Source organism: Acartia tonsa, chromosome 1 (genome assembly GCF_053477335.1).
Source record: "Acartia tonsa isolate MP-2025a chromosome 1, ASM5347733v1, whole genome shotgun sequence".
Taxonomy (NCBI): Eukaryota; Metazoa; Arthropoda; class Copepoda; order Calanoida; family Acartiidae; genus Acartia; species Acartia tonsa.
The window spans coordinates 31,101,573-31,124,918 of NC_137260.1; the positions used below are offsets into that span (position 1 = coordinate 31,101,573).

General features: G+C 29.4%; 1 protein-coding gene across 1 annotated transcript in view; it reads left to right on the top strand.

Moving 5' to 3' along the window:
* The first annotated feature begins 4,544 nt into the window (after positions 1–4,544).
* LOC145329400 (uncharacterized) overlaps positions 4,545–23,346 on the top strand; it is a 31,865-nt gene continuing 13,063 nt past the window's right edge. Inside the window, exons 1-4 of the mRNA XM_080173502.1 lie at positions 4,545–4,772; positions 8,504–8,545; positions 9,281–9,360; positions 20,180–20,291. Coding sequence (XP_080029628.1) covers positions 4,713–4,772; positions 8,504–8,545; positions 9,281–9,360; positions 20,180–20,291 — 294 coding nt within the window. The 5' untranslated portion in view covers positions 4,545–4,712. The remainder of the gene's footprint in view (positions 4,773–8,503; positions 8,546–9,280; positions 9,361–20,179; positions 20,292–23,346) is intronic.

Below are 23,346 nucleotides of genomic sequence, written 5' to 3' on the forward strand. Positions count from 1 at the left end.
CTCTTATATACTTTGAAGACCTAAAAATGGTTAAAAGGTTTTACGTGGCACTGTCGATAGAGAACCAGACCAACAAATAAGACTTATTATATTATCCTATTGACATCTTTTGTCTATGCTGATAAACATTATTACCACAAACTTACTGCTATCAAGCACTCTACTAGGCTTTTCTCTATTTTGGTCTTTTGAGTGGCTAGAGTAGTATAGCGGAAGGATCAAGAGAGAGAGAGTAGAAAAACGGATTCCAATGTAAGTTGTGTATGAATTTACACATATTGGTTCAATTACCTTAAAGTTTAGAAATAACTTTTTCTTTCTGTAATAGTTTCTATTCTAATATCAAATCATTAAATAATTAATGATTTATATTAGTTAATAATTAAATTTTACTGTTTTCGTATAATTAACTATTTTTGTTTAATTGTTCATTAATGATTATATAATTATTGATTAAATATTTTTCTTTCCTTTTTCCATCAAAATAATTTTGGCCTCTTACTATTCTGCTTCTTAAATTCTTATTTCAGTAATTATAGAGAATTAGAACTAAACAAATGTGTTCACCACTTTTTAAAGTAGTTTGTTTATATACCTAACCTGTTAGTACAACTTTTAGTTAAAAACTTGTCCCCTCGGGGCTCTTTATCCCCAGCCACTTCCCTTTCCAAACAACAGCATTCAGATAAGTACCACAACACAACAGCTAAAGAATGATGTCTATCTGTTCTGACCAAATATTATGTAAATATTGATAGCTAATTGAAAGGAAAAATTTTAAGTATTACATATCATTAAAGATATAGGCAAACATTTAACCTTTTACTAGGTGCACCTATCTACCATATAGATAGATGTATTTTTTTACATAATAGGTAAACTTAGCTTTATTATTTTTCCTCCAATTTTTTTGCTAAAAACTTTTCCACAATATTATAATAAAGTTAAGATTCAATTAAAGGCTGTTAAATTGATGTAATTGATTTATGCAGTTTTGTATGAACATTGCCATCAACTACAGTTGTGTAGTTGTACCCATAAATACATTCTTCAAGGTCAAGCTAACACTGGACATTTCCTCCCCCAAAGTACAAATTATACCCCACTCTTCCTTGCGGAACAATTCCTCCCTCCGATACAAAATTGTTCCCCCATTACTTTTGGTTATTTCTATCATCTGTTAAAAAAAGCCCCCCATCCCCCCTTTAACATATTTCCTATTGTGTAAATTGTTTTTCAAGCGTGTTAGGGGCTGGGGGAGAGTGGTTATTTTGAGTGATATGATTGGCCTAATAATAGTCATAATGGTCAGAAAATTATAGTTTTTTTGTTTGATGGACAAGTTGTATTTTAAGGTATGAAAGGACTTTGATTCGATAAATATTTTTTTTTCGGGGAAACTAAAAGTTATGACTTAAAAATAATTACCTTAATTTTTTTAGCTATAAAGTAAATACATCACAACTACTAAAAATTAAATGACGCATTATGTCTTATATTTATATTATTAAAATTCAATTAAAATTCTTTTCATATGTATCTTTAACTCTTTTTCAATTCCCTCCCTCTTTTCCACTTACTCTTTTATAGTGATAGCTTTAATTTGGCAAATGTGCTATATACCATGACATACCATAATAGTTTATCTATATCTCGAGATTGTTTTCATTACAGGTTGAAAAATAAGCTAAATAAACAGGTACAAATGCCATGAAAAACGACCGACATCATATTTGATATCAAGCACAGGGGGTAGTGGTAAAGGGGTATTACTCACCCCCTTCCCCGCTCCAAAAAAATAGATGTTCTTGACGATGCAATGTTAATATAACTTTAAGTTAAATAACCTGAGAATAATATATGATCTGCCTTTTATATTAGGAAGCATTGATCATTTTTCTTTTTACTGATCTCCTCTATACCTTATTTAATGCTTTGACTAGATTAATACCATTTACAATATCCCACAGACATTCATATAAATAAAGAGTTAGATAGCTAATTTTATAATTATTAGTTAGAACCAATAAATATTATTTCTAAGCCTTACAAAACAAGGATGACAACATCCGTAAAGTTGAAACTCTAAAATCAGACGGTATAACAAACGAAAATCAACACTTCAGAGTGTGGAAACCTAATAAGCAGAATATAAATTTATACAAAAAAAATTATATTAGTTTGTTGTTGGAAAGGTCATTATCTTATCCCTTAAAACCCCTGGAAATTATGAGTAATTCTTTTGTCTCAAAATGTATTAAAATTATTCAAATACATACATCTCATTTTATCAGGGTTAAAGAAAAAGGCAAAATAAGCAAAATTCATTAACCAATCACTATTATTTTTTTAGTAGGTTTTTGTAGAGAAGCAACTTCATAATTTTATATGACTGTCTGAAATAATTCTAGGGAAATAAAATTACTTGGATAATTTTTATATAAACTGTTGAAAGTTTGTTTAGAAATGGGATTTACTCATTTATTATTACATAAATTGATTTTTTTGTGCGAAGAAAACTATTTTTTAAATCAAAAGATAGCAGTCATTTTTATCCTGAACCCAATCATGAGTCATAAAAAGCTCAACTTTTTGTCTATCATTTTCCAAAAGATATATAATAAAACTTTAAAAATGACACTTTTTATCGTCTTTATATGTTATAGCCTAAAACCTGTCGTTAAGGTCTTTAAAGATCTTAATGGACATATATGTTATATATGTTCGTTCGTATAACCAGAACAAGCTACTTGAATTATTAAAATACTAGCAAATACGCCCCTATAAGCCTCTAGGGGCACTTAAGGTAGGAGGGGGGAAAGTCGACTCCATCCCATTTTATATTTGAGTTTCAAAAGAGTAAAAAATACTTTTTGGAGTAGAGAGGGGTAAAGACACCCTCCCAAAAATAGTTTAAAACCTTCCCAGGACCTATAAGAAGCTTCACTGTAAAGGAGAACCATATCGGTTCAGCGGTTAGCGAGATCCTTCGAGACAGACAAAAAACGCTTACTACTTTATATAATTCTCCACTAAAACTTAAATTTATTTATTCAATTATATGTGTTCCTATTCATTTTATTGTGATTCATTCTCCATGAGGTACGTGTGGTCCAAAAACCACTGTGCGCCAGGAAAGAAAACAGTAGGATAACAGTGGACAATTTAGAAAAATTTTACTAATGAGTTAATGCTATAATACAGTAGAACAAAAGTAAAATATACATATGTTATTTTAAGGTATGTGTGGTCCAAAAAACACAGTGTGCTAAGATAGAACACAGTGGAATAAATTAGACAATGAGAAAAAAAATCCCCGGTGGCCCAAAAGGACAGTGAACCATAATAAATCAGGATAGGATAAGAGTTAACTATTTCAGTTTTCTATTTTTATCTAATGTTCTTTACATTTTGATTAAGAATAAAACAGAAATGATTTGCTTAAATAGAATCAGTGAATATACAATAGAGTATTATTTTTCATAAAATTTCTTTAAGGATTTATAATATCTTACTATTAGCCCTTCTATGATTTTGCTCTTTTTTAGCCCCTAGTGCTCTGCTTTTATTTGAAAGAAGTAATTATTATGATAAGTATTATTTATGGGGCAATATACAGTAAAACTTGCATATCAAAGCGAAGTAATGGTTTTTATTCTATGCAATATGCATACAAAATTATATCTTTTAACAAAGCAAAGTAGAACTTATCTATTGTAAGGATAATTTGTTTGGATTTCTGAATGAGATCCTTTATAGCGAAGCAACTATACAATATACATAAGTCAAAATGTTAGTTTATTACTTGTAATGTTCACTGGAGCTTTTATAATGTTACTAAAAAAATAGAATTTGAATTTCCAAATATATTAGATTACAATTATAACCAGAACTTAAAAATGAAAATGCATTGTTACAGTTTTAAAAATGATGCTACAACAGATAATATTTGAAGCGTGAAATCTGGAAACGCTAGAAAATCAAATAAAGAATGCGAAAATAATGATACCACAAGATGCACTGAATTTTAATTTCCGAATGTGTACACAGTTTCCTCATCCTATCTCAATCTTTATTACTAGCTAAAAAAGCCTCAAACTTCAAAAAAAATCACAATTTTGAAAGTTTGAAGCTTTTTTAGCTGGTAGTAAATATTGAGATAGGATGAGGAAACACCGAGGAAACTGTGTACACATTTGGAAATTAAAATTCAGTGCATCCACCATAACATTAAAGTGTTTTTCAAAAAGAATAAAAAAGATTTTTTGCTAAAAGTTATTATAATTTTTTAGAACATGTTTCAATCAAGTAGAGTTATAGAACAAGTGGTTAATGGTTTAAGGAGTCATTTGAAATGTGTATTTTATTATAGAAGAATATGATTACTTGTTGTTTATATAGCTAGCTACCTATTAACCTTAGCATGTGGGCTATTTAAGCTTTATTTTTGTGTCTTATAGTAGGCACACTAAACTTAGAAATCATTTAATGACACTAAATAAAAAAAAATTATAAAAAAAAAGAATTTCAATTATACATTTTTCAGATAAATAATGTAAGTTTAAACAGAGAGAAAAACATTATGATCCTTCCATCAATTTATACCTAGTGAATTCAAGCGATAGAAAAGTGCAAAAACCACAGAAGTTTTTTTTGTGAAAAAAAATCTAAATATTTTTGGCATAATATATCATAGTGAGTAAAAAGTGAAAATGATTGAAAAAATGAGCTTATTTAGTTTGGTCTGTATTTTTGCATTGGCTTTAAACAAGGTAGGTTTTTTATCTAAAGTGCAGCTACTCTAAAATTTACTTTGGATTGATGTAAACTAAAAACGCGTCACACGAAAGATGTTTCAATTGCTAATAGTGCATTCATTCAATAGTATATATTACCTTGTAAAACCTGTCAAGAAGGACAACGTACCTTAAAGTAAGGTGGTGTTGGGGGGGGGGGGGGGTGGTATTTTGTTTGGTTCACCTAATTTTTCTTTATACCTTTATCCCACCACACATGTTACAAATCAAATTATAAAACCATAATTATAAAATTATTTACCATATATCATTTAGTAAATAGAGCGTTTGTAATTTATGTCTTTATAATTTGCTAACATGATTTTGTTTTTGATCACTTTTAGACGATAGTTTTTTAAATTTAAAAATAAATTACGGTCTTATTCCTTTGCTCCTGTACTTTATAATAAGAAAGAATAAATAATTACAATCGTGATAAACATAGGACTTTCTTGTGTTTAAAAAAAAGAATTTAAAATATAGATTATTACCTTCAATTTCAAAACACTTCAATTTTTTAAATGCTTTGTCCTTTGTTTGGCATAAGGATTCTTTTAAACAATTTCCTTGTTGTATTAAGTAATATGATGATGTCCTTCTATGAGGTTCGTATGTTCAAAAGGAAACAGGTTTTTTCTCATTTAAAACAGGCCTTATGTTTTCTGATAACTGATCTTGTTTAAAATTGTTTGTTTGATTAAATCCCGAGTTAAGTTCGAAGCGCTGGAAAGTGTCTTTCACATTATACTTTCCAGTGCTTCGTTAAGTTCACTACATGCAGTACTACACACCATGATAAAAAATATCTTTTTTTTAAACACAAAATAAGAATTAAAATAAACATTTAAATTTCTGTGTCTTCCAGCTAATTGTCATTTATACTTCTTTGTTTTAGCAATTAAAGCTTAAAACAACAACAAAAAATTCATAGTTCTCTCCTCTCTCTCTCTCTCTCTCTCTCTCTCTCTCTCTCTCTCTCTCTCTCTCTCTCTCTCTCTCTCTCTCTCTCTCTGTCTCTCTCTCTGTCTCTCTGTCTCTCTCTCTCACAATCTCACTTTCTTTTCTTCTCTTTATCTATTTCTCTTTTTCCATCTCTTGCAGAAATTGGGTTGTCAATTATATTTTTGCGTGGAAAAAGAAAAGCTTTGTGATGCTGCTGGCAATTTTTGGTTTGGCTAAAATATTAACAAGAACATTCATATTCATTGGTAAAGTAGTGAGATAAATGATTTAGAGTTGACAACAGTCTGTCTTAACTGGAAGCCTTGCTGAGGGAAATCAAAGTCATATATATGAAAAATTAGCAGAATATGTAATCATTTTCATGGTAAGGTATTCCGCCCGTTCACTATATTTTCAGTAAGTTAAATGATGGCTTATGTTCGACTGGTGAGCCTTGTTTTTTTGTATTAAATATAATCCCTAATTATCAAAGAAAATCATCTAGATAAAAAAACTAGATAATCCTAGTTTTCATTGAATTACATGTTATTTTTTCGAAAAATTAAACTTACTGTAAACAGCCCATATAAATTCTAAATCAACTCTTAATTATGTAATTAAAAAATATTAAGTGACTCGTTTAGGCTTTTTTGGGATTTCATTTAAGGGAATTAAAGAGTAGCTGAAAAATGATAAAATATCAAAATATCAAAAGCTTTACATAATTTAGAGGAAAATTTTTAGAACAAGTTTTTTTTAGAATTGGTATTCGCAGTAGATTTCAGATTTCTTCATATTTTTGGCATGGTGTTGGGTTTTATCTTATCTCCCTCATCTCTCTTATTTTTCTCGCTTTTCATTAATAAATTTTGTCTTTTAATATTATTCTTGTAAAAAGTTAAGGCCGTTCACTCGCTTTCTATTTCTCTATTTCTATTTTTTTTTTTATCTATCTAGAGGGTTTATTTTCCTATATCTCATTTCTCCATCCTCTCGCGTGTAATTTTTTTTTTGTTTTGGTTTAATTTTTTGCTGTCTCTCTACTTTCTATTCATCTCTCTTTTTCCCTTATTAAAAGCGAAGCTCCTCTATAATTATAGTAATTCCGTATGATCGTTTATTCGTAATTCGGATCGGACAGCTTTTATCGTTAATTTAGTTATGTCATATATTTTAAATTCGACATAATATTTCATTTGACAGTAAGGTACAAATAAATGTTCGCATGTCTGTCTCATTTGTTGAGCTTCGCTTTTATAGATATTGCCAACCTTGTATTTCTTCATTTTACTTTTATAGGTCTTTTCATTCAATATAAAAAAGTATAATTTTATCATTTTACTCCAAATTTTGTTGTGAATTATCCTCATTATAAGATTTTCAGAGATATAGTGTGTAGTCAAGATTTAAAAAAATATATTTTTTCTTATTTACATACAGCCATTAATATATAAAATAATTTTTTTAATGATAAGATCTAACTAATACTAAGAGTTAAAAGTTACCTTTTAAGAGTTTTAAGGTAATTAGCAATTGACAAAACAATAATTTAATTTCAGATGCTAAATCCCCTGTATTGATGTAGGTTTTGATTCAAAGATATCGTGACACTGAACAAAAGAAAGTACGGAGCTTTTGTTTTGGCTTTCATGCTTGTGTGTGTCGCTTCATTTTAGCTAAATTCTACTCTGGATAGCCTAAGCAATAGGGTATCTCATCAGAAAAAGAAAATACAGTTGAAATTCATAGACCCAATTGATTTTGCTTTCCAGTGAAGCATTGTCTCTTAAGCAAGTTTAATGTTCTTTTTTAGTGAGTATAGTAATTCTGTTCCATGTCTCTTTTCTTTTAATTCCGTAATATGCAAAATTCACAATTTTGTAAAAATCTATTTACTCATGAGAATAAAAAGATAGCAAATATAATAAGATAGATAGATATCTAATGGGAAAGTCGGTCCGACCTGTATGACCCCACCCACGCTCTTTAAGACTATGGCTCCCAAAGAAACAAGGAGGAGCAAATACATTAATTGTCCTATGATCTATATATCTAAATATGATTAACAAAGCATAAATGGACATATCCAGTAATCTTTTTTTGCATTAGATTACTTTGAACAAAAAACACCAATAAACTGAGATAGCAACCTTTCCAAGACCTTATCATTGGCTGCAAATCTTTTCTACACACTAATGCCTTTGTGGACACTTAAAATGTCTTCCATAAACTTGTAGAGAAATGTATACATAACTGTAGTAAATAGAAGGCCCCTAAGAGCTTTTTATCCGAAAAATAGGAAAAGCAGAAAAATAGCCTAAAAATTCCCAAAAACTAAATAGCCTAAATCCATCCTAATACCTATGTGAAGTTTTTATGAAGATAAAAAATGAACTGATGCAGAAGTTTTTGAAATCTTAATCCTAATAGACTTTGTATAAAAAGATAATAATTTATCTAATTACTGGAGTCTTCGTCAGAAACCTCTATGGGCTTTGCCCCATGAGGTAATTTAAAAAAATAAAATTGGTGCTGCCAATTTATGTGAAGTAGTTTCCCCAGAAAACAATTTTTTTGTGGGGGGGAAAAATTTTCATTTTAAAGGGGGTTGGGGTGTCCCACCCCCCAAGAAAATAGCTTAAAACCACCAAAGGACCAAGTGGTTTATACCCTAAAGAGTAGAATTCGATCTGTTCAGTGGTTACCGAGATCTTAAGGGACGGACAGACATCAAGCTACTTTGTATTATAGATATTTATTTTCAGGTTTCTTGTTTAGAGCAATCTGACGATGTCAATGATGTAAAGGTATAATTTTTTATTATTATATAATTGAAATAATGATAAAAATTACTGTGATTTCCCTCAAAGTGTCTCTCGAGCCCATCCTGTAATCCTATCATCCTTCTTATTCTTTATGAAATTGACTTTACCTGTTTTTACCCACTACGGGGGGTCTAACCCTGAAGACTTAACCAGTACTCATCATAGCCTAACCTGGTCTAAAATAACCAAGAAACAAACGAAAAACTCAACCCCCCCCCCCCCCTATTTTAATTTTATTTTTAAAAAGGCGAGGGGTGCTTCTGTGCTCTACTTAGAAGGAATGTGCCTTAATTACTTGAAAAACAATACGTTTTTCGGTCAAAAAAAGGCTGTACGGGATTTGAAGCAGCTCCATTAACTGGAAATATTTCCCATTAATAATATACGGCGTCTTAACTCTAGCTTTACATCGCTGATATCAACATTTAATATTAAACCTCTTAATAGAAAGAAATAGCCTATTGTTACAATTTGAAATGATCAGTATTAAAAGGAGTCTTGGCAGTTTAATAGCTTATTATTTTAATTACTTATACTTTTTATCTGTCTTCTATGCTATTGATTAAATGTCATTATCATTAATGACAATTCAAAATTTAAGGCTAGCTGTTTTTTAATATACATTGGAGCAAATCAAAATGTACGTAATTGTCCATAAATGGCGTAGCAAAAAAAACTTCGTAAATGTTTAGTTAATATGATGATGTTTATATTTAGGTTAGCTGTACTGGTGGTACTATGACGATAAGAGTTCATACCCAGCAGCCATTCGAAGGAGTTATTCATGGAATTAATAGGTGAGTCTAGTTATTTATTAGGATTTTAGATTTGTTTACAATTTTTGAGTATATATACGAATAGAATGATTAATATATATTTTTGTTTGAATACAATTATTATCTCAAATTTGGGGGAGGGATTTGATAACAATAAATATGGCATTAAAATAATGATGTTCATGCATTTTCATAAATTTATTCATAGCATATAATATCAAACCATAGCACAATGTTTTACAAATTTAGAATTAAGATATATTTTAATGAGTATTGCTAGTAAGAAATAGAAGGTAGCTATTATGTCTCTATGTGTATGGATGAGTAAAATCTCGTAAAATTATTGATAAATCGGGTAGGTTTTTATATTTTTTTGGCGAGTAGGGTATAAACAAATAATTATTTTGGGTATACTCATTACCCCCTCTCGCTTTGGGAGACAGACAGTAACTTTGGTTTATAGTTTACTGTATTATTATCATTTGGCCTTGAAATTATCGACCATACTTTTTGGCGATTTTGTATGGAGGTTATTAAAACTTTTTTATGATGTGTGCATCATTATTTTCCACGATTTGCTCGTAATCATTACAAAACGTCGGAGCCAATAATAGTAAAACATAAATAAAGGAATAGAAAAAAACATTAAAGCAGAGGCGTGAAAAAGAGGGTGTCACCCTTTTGGCAAATTATGAGGGTTGTAACGTAAGGGTGCTGCCCGCCCCTCTGCACTATTTTTAGCCGAGGTCTACCCCCCCCCCCAAAAAAAAAAAAAAAGATGCAGAGTGTACAATTTTCCAATCCACTTAGGAAAGTTTTGCATTTATCTTGTTTTTTTTCCTCACAACTGTTTACGATATGCAAATATATCATACGATACTTTAAAAAACATATTATGTCTAATTTATTTACCTATCTTATTATTTCTGCAGTGTTTAATATAAATACAATAGCATACAGTTCTAAAAAGGCTTTATATGAATATGAGAGAATCATTTTATAGTAAAGCAAATCAGGAAAAAAATAAAACCTTTTTTTCCATTTGATTAATATACCTAAAATTTCTTTTAGCTTTCTATCTTTCATAGAACTATTGAAATGCTTTTTTATTTTTGTTTTAAAAGTACCTTTCATTTGATTTACTTTAGTCGTATTTTGATATTACAAGTTGAGCTACTAAAAATTAATGAAATGGTACCAAGCCTATTTTTAATCAAAGTATTGAAGTGAGTGAGTGTGGTTGAATGATTATTTGTAAATTCTAACTGTAGCTCATAATAATCTATATAATATATACTTAACTATCTATATCCGCTAATAAATTGATCAATATCTCTTTTTTTTTGATGAGATGCGTAGCAACTCTACATGCAATCAGTAGTAAAATAAGTATTGTTTACTCTTTGGAATTAGATCTGCGACTTCTTTGATAAATATTGTTTATTAAATTTTTTTTTGAGTTGAGTATATGCTTTTTATTCGGGATTTTAAGTCAATTATAGGATAATTTAGTTATTTTTGTGTCATTTTCATGGAAATGAAATGTGGAAATGATTACTAAAATTATGTTTAATGAAGTTCAACATAATTTTTTTTGTGTGGATTAATTTTTAACATTTATTAAAATCGTTTGAATGAATCGATTTTATAATTTTTACAAATGTTTGTTGAAAGGTTTGTGTTTGTAATAAAAATATGAAACTATAGCATTGCAGACAGGTGGATAGACATACACGACGACAGATTCGCTACTAGAACCATATTGATGATACTATATGCTATACTTTTAGAGTTATATCAGTTATTGGGATAAATTATATATAATGGTTTCGATGTAAAAGTGTTGAAAATCAAATTAAGGCAATTAGCGAATAATGATTTTGGAAAAAATGATCAACTTGGTACCCACGGATATTGACATAGGTTAATGGAAAATAAATCAATTTAGTCCAATATTTCCAAGCTCCAATAAGATAGCATTTTATCTCAAAGTTTTTGGGAGGACTTTATTAAGAGTATAATATTTTTGAATGATATGGAAATAAGGATATGGCGATAGTTTTTTTGTTTGCCTAACCCCTGCAGAGGCCCATACCTCCGATGGCTTTACCCTGTGGGACTAGGCTGTGCCAAATATAACATAACCTAAGGTAAAACCACTCGCTTACTATATTTCAATTTATTTCAAATTTTCTATTCTCGCTAGGCACTTTGAGAAAAACTCGATTATTTTAAACTCCATTAGCAATCCCTGTACCCCTAATTGTTACCACAAAGTGATGGTTTGTTAACTATAAAACCAGACTGACAGTAGAGCTTAATAAATAATGTATACAATGAAATTACTGAATTTAGTTACTTGTTCCTTTTTGGTTATAATTAATATATTGTGGAAGTTTCCTGATAAACAAAATTATCCCTCCTCTAGATTAGAATCATTGCTTGAAAAGTTTGGACACCACTAGTTTTTAACAAACCAATCAAAATTCAAAAAAAGTGCCAAAAGAGCAAGCTAAGGAATGAGTGAATGTATTTGTAAAACTTTGGGTACTTGATAAGTTTACAGACCCATCATCTCCTTCCTCTCTGGTTAGAATCGCTTTAAACTAAGTCTGCATTCTCGTTCAGGCAGCGTTGCGTGGTTTTACTACTTATAGATTAAAATTAATTTGCGAAAAATTAAATTAATTAGTTTTTGTTTAAGTTCATTTATTCACATTTAATTTTTTCAATCTGTTTCATGCTTTCTATTTTCCTTTGATATTTTTTTTAGATATGGCTTTCAAATCTATTAATTTCCGCTAGATTAGAACCAGTTCTTAGCTATACTAAAAATCATTTATCTCATCGTATTATAGTAATTTTTATCCGCGGAAAGCTGTCTATAATACACTGCAATAAATAACTATTCTTCTTATTTAAACATCAATCAGTCCATTAGTAAACATACTTCTGAAAATTCTAGTGATCATCTATTATTCAACTTACTTTTGTCCATCCGCCTATAACTGTTTTAATTTTTTGCTTGGCTACTTATGGCTGTTTTATAACCTTATCTTCATGTTTAAATGATATCAGTAGATGCTGCATGTGTGCTATTTTATTGTCGTGTTTTGTTAATAATGATAGCTATCAAACCATCAGCCTACCAACTTAACCTATCAAACCCAAAAATAAAGAGATTTGATAAGCAATATAAAATAAACTTAATTCAAAAATATTTACTGTATTATAGTAGAAATTAATGATTTTTCTAAAAAAGAAATATTTGAAAAAAAGAAATTCAACCCCTATCACTTTAGAGGACAGCTGCTGACCCCTAGTCTTATGGACTACAAAAATTGGACTATAGTTCGATATATAAGTTGTCTATATGGGCATGCACATTGATAACATTTGGCTCACAATCACCAACAGTAGGAGCATTAAACGGCCATCATCCTCAAAATCAAGATTTTAAAATGGATTTTTAACACATCAAAAAACATTTTTGTAAACTTTTGAGAGTAATTTTTATCTTTAACATGTATTTAGCTACATCCATAAGACTAGGGGTCAGCAGCTGTCCTCTAAAGTGATAGGGGTCAAATTTCTTTTTTTCAAATATTTTTTATCTAGAAAAATCATTAATTTCTACTTTATACTATATTACATAATAATTAATGCATTAATTCCTTAAAAATTGTTAATTTATCAGAATCAATCTTTAAAAGAAGAGAAAAGTGCCAAAAAATTGCTTTCCATTGATTTGTTTTGGATTTGCATATCTTTTTGGTTCACCAGAATTTCCCTTAATGGTGTTTTTGAGATCTTGTGCTTCGATGGTGCTGAATTTTAAAAATTTAACAGTTGAAACTTGTAAACAAAAGATGCATCTACATTTTATATTTTCAGTAAACTCATCTCAAATGAATAATAAAGCTGCTGTACTGAAAATTCGGATTTGCCTAATTTTTGAGTTCACAGTTTATAATTTGTAAGGGAATACCTATTCCCTAAAATCCCAGATACAGTCCTCAGCTTGTGTGCAAAAATATTTGCAGGTTGCAGTTTATAATTTGCTTGATTATATGCTATCAAATAGAAAACCAGTAATTACATGGTTAGCCATACATGTATGTATAGCAGAAAATATTTATTGTAACTTCAGAATTTTAATTTTTGAAGTATAATAAATAGAAATATGGTACAAAAATCTTCATGTTAGAAGACTTCTTTTTATAACGCTGATTTTATAAAATACAAAATCTAAATTAAAAAAACGCATTAAATACCAAAATATAACAAGCGCTGCTTCTTTTTCATTAGTTTGTATATTTTTGTAGAAAAAAAACTAATCTTTTGACTAGAATTGAAATCAATTGAAGATATCTTCACCAAGAGAGGCAAAAGTGGAATCTTAAATTTTAAAAATCGTATCGGCGTTGAAGATATCTTCACCAAGAGAGGGGAAAGTGGAATCTTACATTTCAAAAATCGTATCGGCGTTGAAGATATCTTCACCAAGAGAAGGGAAAGTAGAATCTTACATTAAAAAAATTGATCGGCGTTGAAGATATCTTCACCAAGAGAGGGGAAAGTGGAAAGGTAGATTACAGTTTTAGAGGGTCCAAACCATAATCATAGATTATATTTCTGCTTCTATAAAAATTGATTCAACTCCCTAACTGTTTAAACCATTAATATATTTGTATAAGAAAACCACAACAGTATTTTCTACTATGAATATTTTTTGTAGCACTGTTATAGGCTGTATCTTTTTTTGAAGTGTTAAAAGGGGGAAGTGATTTTTTGAGGGGGTCGTTGGAAGGGGGGGGGGGTGATGGAGTGTCAAAATGCCAAAAATGATTTAATAATAGCTTAGGATTGAATTAAAGTTTTGAGGTACATAAAACTGTTAAAGATAAGTGGGTTAAATAAAGCATCTATTATTGAAGAAAAATTAATAAACAAGTAATATAAAAACATTTTTAAATCAGTTATTTATTTGTATGGAGTGTCTGCTTTATTTTGTTTGCTCAGTGTGTGATTTTATGTATGTGTGTGTTTGTGTGTTGTGTGTTTACATGCGTTGAGTTGAATCACGGGAAAATGTATTGTAAAGCTACCAAATACCATAACCGCCAAGTCAAAATAGGAAAAAATATCAGTGATTTCACCAAACCAACCATGTTTCTAGCTTCTGTGAGGTCGCTATCCTTAAAGGTAATATTTCTGAGGAGCTCTTTTAACTAATGAACCTAACCAAGCATAAAAAAAGGTTTTTGAAAAGCCGTGCGTAATATCGGACTTTTTAGCGCGTTTACGAAAGCTGCACACGCTACATGTGTATTATTAAGTCTTGGATATTCAAAATCATTTTTGGAGACTTATTTGTTTCTTTACTAATTAATTTTGACCCAATGAATATAAATATTTATTGTTTAACATTTCTTTTATTCCTGGTGATAAAAGTGTTTCTGGTGGCCTTGAAAAGTATTTATGGTCATAAAATCTGCACTGTTGATATTTCCTTGAAAAAGGATTATCAAAGTACAGCAATGTTTTAGGAAAAATTAGCTGCTATTATTCATTAGAAACTTTATTAGAAAGCCTCTAGGGGCCTCTCTTAAGCAACATCACCATCATAACAAAATGTCATAATTTTTTTTTATTTTTTTTATTAAATTTAACATAATGTGGGTGTCCAAACGCCCCAGAAAATAGCATACAAACTTTTTACAACAAGTAGGTACATATCTTGAAAATTAGAGTTCAAACGGTCTAGCGTTTAGCGATATCTTAAGCTTAAGTAAGTTGGGCGCACTTCATTCTATTTTATATTATACTACTTTAATTAAGGCTGTATCGAAAAACCAAATTATCTTCAGTAAAGAATTTTTGTTCATATAACTGTTTCAGGAATTGGCTCAATCAGACCTCTATCTTACATAGCAACTGAAAAAATCAAGTTTTTTTAAAGACCTAATAGATAAATATTTCGAATCTTTACGGCTTTAAGTAATAAAAATTTTTGACTTTTGGCTATTTTATTTTAAAACTACGTAATCTAATTTATGCCTTTTAATAATAGAGTTGTTATAGATAAAGTTCAAATCCTTTTCTTTTTTTATATAAATTGATACAAGAAAATAGCATTTAGTGTAGAATGACTATAGATATTTCTTGTTAAGACATTTATTGAAATGAAAAGCATTAGGTAATTTATCCCCAATGCGTTAATATCAAAATATTTCAAAGCTATTATAATAAAAACAAATATAAATAATAAAAAATATTTCTTCATATTTTTCATATGGATTGCAATATAATCTAACTTGTAATATTTTTTAAAATTCACATAGGTTATTTTGAATACTTTAATTGTGTGCTCTGTCTAATTTTTGGGCGTTTAAAGATTCTTAATTACCAAAATCTTCAACATAAATTCAAATTGATTGGGTTTTTGACTTGTAGTAGGGCTAATTCAGAGTGGGTCTATAGTCATTTGGTTAAATGTTTATAACAGTATTTTTTGTTTGTTTGAGCTAATCTATACTCAAGTTTAACATTTGTGATATAGATATATTGACTAAAGAACTTAAATGTTGTGTAAGCATGTTGCTTGTGTGTATGTGTGTATTTTAGCCTATTTACTTTGTTGGTTGTGTAACAATATTAGAAGCAACTCTATTCTATAAATTAATATAAATCTCTCAGTTCAAGATATTAAGTTAAAGAATTTGTAAGCTAGGTGTTAAAATCAATAATTTTTAAACATTCTGATCCAAAAACAATCTTTTGAATTCTTGTAATATTGTGTTTTTCTATAAAACAGAGTTAGCTTATTGTGCCTGTGCTTTGTTTAAATTGTCCTTGTTTGACCAACAATTCCATTCACTTATTGTTCAGCTCCTGAACAAACAATGATAAGAAACAGTTTAAATACCAAGTTTTGTTTCAATAAGGAGACAAATATTAATATACAGCAACATTGCATATTAACTATCTTTAGAGAAGCTAGTTGTTTAAGGGTTGTTTATTTGTAGATAAATGATAAAGAGGAAGTGAAGTTTTATGGCTGAATGAAATCTAATTTGAAAATTCTTTATACGACCCCCTTGATAGTTTTATTCTATATGTTACTTGATACTTAACAATTCTGTACTTCAAGATGGTTGAATTAATTTTCATTTTAAAATTATTAGATTAATAGAACTATCTATAAATATTATTTGACATACAAATACATATACGTATATACTTTGTAGCCCAGATTAATGCGTACCCAAAGAATTCCTTTTCCTCAGAATTTATAAAAGTGATGTAAGAAAAATTTGTTAGAATCTTGGTTGATAGAAACAACCAGTTTTGGCAACTTTTCAAATTTATACAAACGGAGCAAGAATATAGATACTCTTAAAAAATTAAATCAAATTTTAGATACTTCTTTAGCTTATCATGTAAAAGGAAAACTTAGTAAGAGAAATATCCCATAAATATAACCATATTATTTTAGTACCCAAGCTTCTCTAGATATCTGTCTGATGGTTACTTGGACAGTAAGGACATATATATTTTTTCTTTAAATATATGCTTGTTTACTTGTGCCAAGCTATTTGTTCATATGAGATTTTTTAACTAACCTTTTCTAAAAGTATTTTTTTTGGTAGAATATATTGATGTATACACTATATATCAAAACCATCGATTAATATTGTAGCGTAGCTTTACTGAAGAAGACAGATTTGTGTGTAAATGATAGATTTATGTAAATTAAGTATAACTTTAGCAAAGAATATTACACTAAATATCACGATATTCTACTAAATATATTAGCCTAAATCTTAAATATGCATATCAAAGGTTTATTTTGAGAGTTGTTTTAGAAAATCAATAGCTTCCATTCCTTTATAAATCTTTTCGTTGAAGATAAATATAATGTTTTTTTAAATAATCAATTTCAGTTTAATTTAAGTCTGTGTTTGTGTTAACTCAGCCGTTCAAGTACGCGTTCTATGTAGAGATTTAGTTTGGTTAGAACTTTTAAATTCAATGTATCCGAGGAAAAAACCTGCAGCTCAAAACATAGCTGAATATGATAGATATGCCTTATTGTGTCAATTCACTTTTTGAAAGCCAGCCTTTCACAACTGGACGGCGTCCGCCCCTTCCGCCTTAAAAAAACTATACTATTTAAACCTTAAAAGTTTTGTCTATTATTCCATTCTTAATCTTAAGCATTAAGCAACTGTACAGTGTTTTACATCTTATCTAATAATTTGATCTTATAAATTTGCACATAAAAATATTAAAAGCACAAAAGGTTTCAAGAAGTTTATTAAGTTTCAAATAGTTTTTGAAATAATTTGCAGCAACCACGCCCTCAATTTATTATCAGGTTTTAACCTTCTTTTTAACCTTTTTTACTTTTGTTCTTTTCTTTAAATCCTGTTTATTTTGTCCACCCCTTTAGTTCTTCTATTTTTTACTAGTGGCTTCATCGTTTATGAGATCTTAGTGGATAAACATACATACACACAATCAGCCTGCTACAATTAAGTATATTAATAATAAATTTTTTTTTATCCAAGAACTAACTATTGATTACTTTTTTCATACTTTCATTTATTTTTAAAAATTCTCCTTAAATTTAAGAAGTGTTAGGCTTTCTTACCATGACATCCCCCTTGGCTGTTTTAGGGGTATGTATCAGGGGGGTTTCTGCACGTCTCTGAATTTCATCCTTGCATATCTTTGCATGGGTTGAAAACACCTTAGCATTGTTTTGTATTGAAACAATGGAGCCCTCTAATCTGCTTAAATTTCATCCTTTGATTTGGTGGCTGCCTAGAATATCTTTCATTTTTTGAACTGCATATATATTGTACTTTCAGCAAACCCTTGTTAAACTATGTGACAAAAATGAACAAGAGTACATGGTTATAATTCAATAGTAATACATGTTCATGTTCGAAGTAAACTTCAAAATTGTTTTACACTATCAAACTTCTAAAGTATATACTACATACTATACAAATGTCGTATTAGAAGTTTAGAACTTATTCACCAATTTTGTGCATTATTCTTTCATGGTTCGCATATGACCAGAAAAGGTTTTAAAATATTTATCAATATTTCTACGTTTAAATTTATATCATATGAAAAGATTTTGGAGCATATTGTTTGATTTTTAAAGTCATTGTGAATTACAAAATAAAATTAAAAAATTTATTAAAGTGCATAATTTTGTTAGTATTTCAAGGATTCAAATCATTTGCATAGTTGCTGGAAACAAAGGGTATTTATCAGTGTACCAATTAAGTTATCCCAAAACTAAATTTAAATTCCTAGAAAAGCCTTGTAATTTGTTCATTGAAATCTGTAATGTAGCTTAATTTCAATCTTCAAAAACAAACTTTAAAAATTATTTTTAATTGTGAGCAATCCAATTGAAATACTTTTTTAGATGGAAGTCTTATAAGGACAATGTAAAACTCGTCCTTGTGACAGCTAATATGCAATGAAAAATATCAAATAAACGCCTCAATTATTATTAGCATAAAGGTTAATTGGATGAAGCATAACTTTATTTGTTCATGCCGTGAATAACAATAGTATTGTGTAAAGGAACATTTCTGTTAAATCAGGTTAAAGCAAGAAAACATGCATTTATACCCTGCTTTAGGGATTGGACAATACGAAAATAAACAATATTATAAAGTTTACTTAGAAAGAAAAAAAAATTTCTTAACATAAAAAGATTTCAGTTACAGATTTCCTTTATGGATATCTCAAAATTAGTCAATCATATTGTGCAATATATTCTGCAGAAAACAACACATTAATACATTAACAATTTAGCAAAACTTCAACTCTGAATTTGGTGTAAATTATTTTATTTCTAGAAGGCCTATCCCCACTTTGAAACCCACAGAAATCATGCACAAAGATTTACCAGATAATCTACATTTTTATACATTTAATAAGATTAAATCTACAAAGAACTATATTAAAGCTTTAAGAAAATGTACTAGATAAAAAAAAAACTCTCATGCTATAGAATTTTTAAAAGCGAAGCTTTTCTATAATTAGGGTCGGTCCGTCCGTCCGTTACAGTTAGCTCTTTTCGTTAAACTCTATAATTGCTACCATAAAGTCCGTACGTCCATTTAAAACAGTCTGATTTTTTACTTTTTTGACAAAATTTTTTTTGTAATTTTTATTAAAATTATCCTATTCATCTGATCTTTGAATACTGATTCCTATTACAACAAGGTACGATGTGATAAGCGAAGCATCTCTATAATCAAGTCCTAAAAACGTCAGTATGCCCTTAAACAGAATCATGATTTTAATCAGTTTTGCAACAAATTTAATTTTGTACATATAAGCTTATTCCTTAATATTCAGTTTATTCAGTTCTGACACTCTACTAGTTTTAATGTTCGTTTGTCCTTCCATTTCAGAGCTTTGCTTTAATGGATGTTGTCATCCTTGTTTTGTTATATTTATTGTTCTGTGATTGGATGGTTTTCAAGTTTAAGGTGCGTAAATACTTTAAACCTAGAGTCCACACCTTACAACTTTCTTGCTTAGGGAAGGAAGGAGGGTGTTTTCCACATAGTGCCTATCGAACACTGACCCCCTCCCTGTTTTTTTAATAAGGAGGGTAGATTCTTTTCTGTACCTAATCCCTGCGCGGGATCCTAACACTACATGGATTAATATAGCCCTGCTTGACAAGGAACTTTTAGGGAAATTGCCAGAAAAGACGTTCTCTTAATCAATATTTCTTGATATATTTTTTATGGCCTAACATTATTTCTTATTTCGCCTGACTTTAATATTTTTATTTCAGGACTGAGCCTGGATGTGTCCAGTTTGGAGATGGAGGTACCAGAACAAAGTTTGAGATTGACCTAAACAGACCAGAGGGTTCAGAGGGCTCCTGCGGGGTTAAATATGACGAGGTTAGTCTAATAGCGGGAAGAAAATCCTTAGACTTTGTAACTTTGCTGATGTAAATAAGTCCTGATGTTATTGACTTCCAACTCCTTCTTTACCTTTAAATAAAAAGTTTTAAACAAGCTTTTGTATACATTAAATATGTTGACATTTAAATAGATAAATTTTCATTATTTGTAAAATTTTTGGACAAAATGTAAACGTATATCATTTTATGGCATAAACAACTTTTATAAAATAAATTACAAATAATTACTTTCAACGCAAAGTTTTTTTTTTAAAATATTTTGTTTTTTAATTTTGCGAAACCAATTTGATAATTTTTAATTGCAACTGCTATTAAAAATCTGAATCTATTGTTATATCCTTGAGATCATTTAACCCTTTATCAGTGGCACCACTGCCAATGTGTCACAATATTTGCAACTAAACTGATCTTAACAGCATGTACCTTGGGTGTTACAGAATTAAAATAGAGTAATCATAGTTCTTTTCGAATTATTTTAGGAATTTAGGAATAAGAAAAAGTACGATAAATTATAATGCACCCATAATACGAGATCAAAATTAATCCTTTAGTATATTTAAATATTGGTGAAAAACATTGGAGACTGTTTGTTTTTACCGACCAATCAAGATTACCAAAAATTACTCAAAAAATAAGCAACATTGAATAGTGGCCGGTAAAATCACATTTCCCCATAACTAACGGACTGGCGGATGGACAGAGACTAATAGTTAACCTTACTTGTTTCTTACTATAAACCATGAGTCTAATAATACGAACCCTAAACATCTAAATACAATTGTATATTTTTAAAGGTCATCAAAACCATCTCTGCTGGCTGTCTAAATTATTCTCAGTTACTGCCTAAAATTGCTTGCTTAGTTCGTTACATTGTCATGTTACTTATAATTTATTTTTTATATGTATTTGCACTTGTCCAATAATATGTTTCTTGTTTGGAATTTTTTCTAATTTTTCTCCATGAACGAATTAAAGCACATGTTTAAGATCTAAATTTTACTTTCATTCAAAGTAGGATTTTAGAACATAAAATTATTAGAGAATGTCTTAGTACTATTCCTTCTTTTGTTAAATTAATGCTGTATTTCCATATTTTTTCCCATTCATGAACAAGTTAACGTTTTAAAAAGGATTGTATAAAATTAAATCTATTTGTAACTTGCTGTCAACGCCAGTATGTTATTTAATCTTCTACACAACAGAAACATTTGTCATGTCACAATGGATGTAATATTCTATAGAGGCAGTATTTCAATGAACAAAAATTATGTTTTGTAAAAAAAATATTCAAACCTTTAGGATTTTATAATGTGTTACGTACTTAAAAAGGTTTGCTTAATTAAGAAAAATCAAATGCAACAAAAAATGAGTTTGTTGAACAATTGTTGATTATGAGACCCCATTTTTAAAAGAATAAACTCAGGGAGGAAGTGGACATTAAACTGTATATTATAATGGTACCTAAAGTTTAAATATCATGCTCTCTCATTCGTTGGCTTGAAAACTTTAGGTTCTTTTATTTAATCTGGATTGAATGAAACAAACTACACTTTCAATCTTTATGCCTACTATTTAAATGAACTAAGGAGGTTTTTTGCTCATAAAAATGAGGAACGTACATCAATTTATCGTCTCATTCTTTAAAAATCCCTGTATAGACCAGACAATACAGTGGGATTTTCCATGTTATGCTTGGATATACAGATGGGTAAATTAGTCAGTTCAAAAGTGGAAAATACTTTTTGTAGATTCAGATTATTAACTCAACTTTTTTATTTTGAAAGTTCATCTTAGTCTATAATTTTTTGCAAATACTTAGGCATTATATGCAAGTTTGTTGTTTATAAGTGGCCCAAATTACTAAAGATGATCTATATTGTCAATTCTTAGTACATACTTACGAATTTATATTATCGCATGAAGGATCCTACCTATGAAGATAAGAAACTTAAATCTTCTCATATAAGCCTAAGAATCATTAAAATTTTGTACTTCACTTTTCTCATATGCTTGAAAAGGTCAGACAACGTAACTTTAAAAATTTCTATTTAAATTCCCTATATCCCTGCCTCCCATGTCAGTCATTCACCCATCCTTCCATCCCAAATCTTTGTTGAATAAAGAAAGAAGTAATATTATTATTATATGCCACTCCCTTTAATACACAATCCTATGAGGGATGTGGGATTGTCATAACATATCTTGTTTAGCCAATTTTATTTTAGTAACGAAACTACTCTTTACTTGACAGTGCCTGTCTGTATGTTTGTAAGTTTGTCACGCTAGAATTCTCCTGTTATCTCTCTTCGAGTTATGTCTACTTGTCCTTCTTATTTATTGTTACTCAATCATATGTTTAGCTTATTATTTGAACATGTTTTTGCTACAAATGGTCGTATTCGTCCTTGTTATATAATATCTCGGTCACTGATTTCATATTTGATTGACTGAGGTTAGATTGCATAAAGCTCATATTTCAAACTTTTGTGTTTTAAGGAGAGTATTTTTGCTTTTGTAAACCCACTCTATTACTAAACTCTGACTGTATTCAAGTTTGCATTAAAGAAGTGGATTACCAAGAGATTACCTAGGCTTCACTGACACCAAAGGACATCCAAGAGGGGTAAAGGGATGTTAACCTGCCCCACCCCCTCCCCAAAAAAGCTTTGACGTCCTTGATGGCACCTGAAGATTTTCTTATTTAATTATAACCATGTCCAAAAATTTATTATTTGTATGCACCCAATTGTAAAATTATTAGGATTATGTTCAACAAAGCGTCAATAAAAGTTACTCTTTATTGATAAAAAAAACCTTTAGCTACTGATACTCAGTCCCTGGTTTTATGATGGGAGAGAGACTTAAGGTTACGGTATTTTTACACAATTTCGTGGTTTGGAATCTTTGACCAAATATTCAGAGATTGGTTAATCGAAAATAAATCTTTTGAAGTCAATCAAATTAGTTCTTTAGTCACAAAAAATGATTGCTGTTACTGTATTCCATAATTTTGTTTTTATTGCATAGGTTTT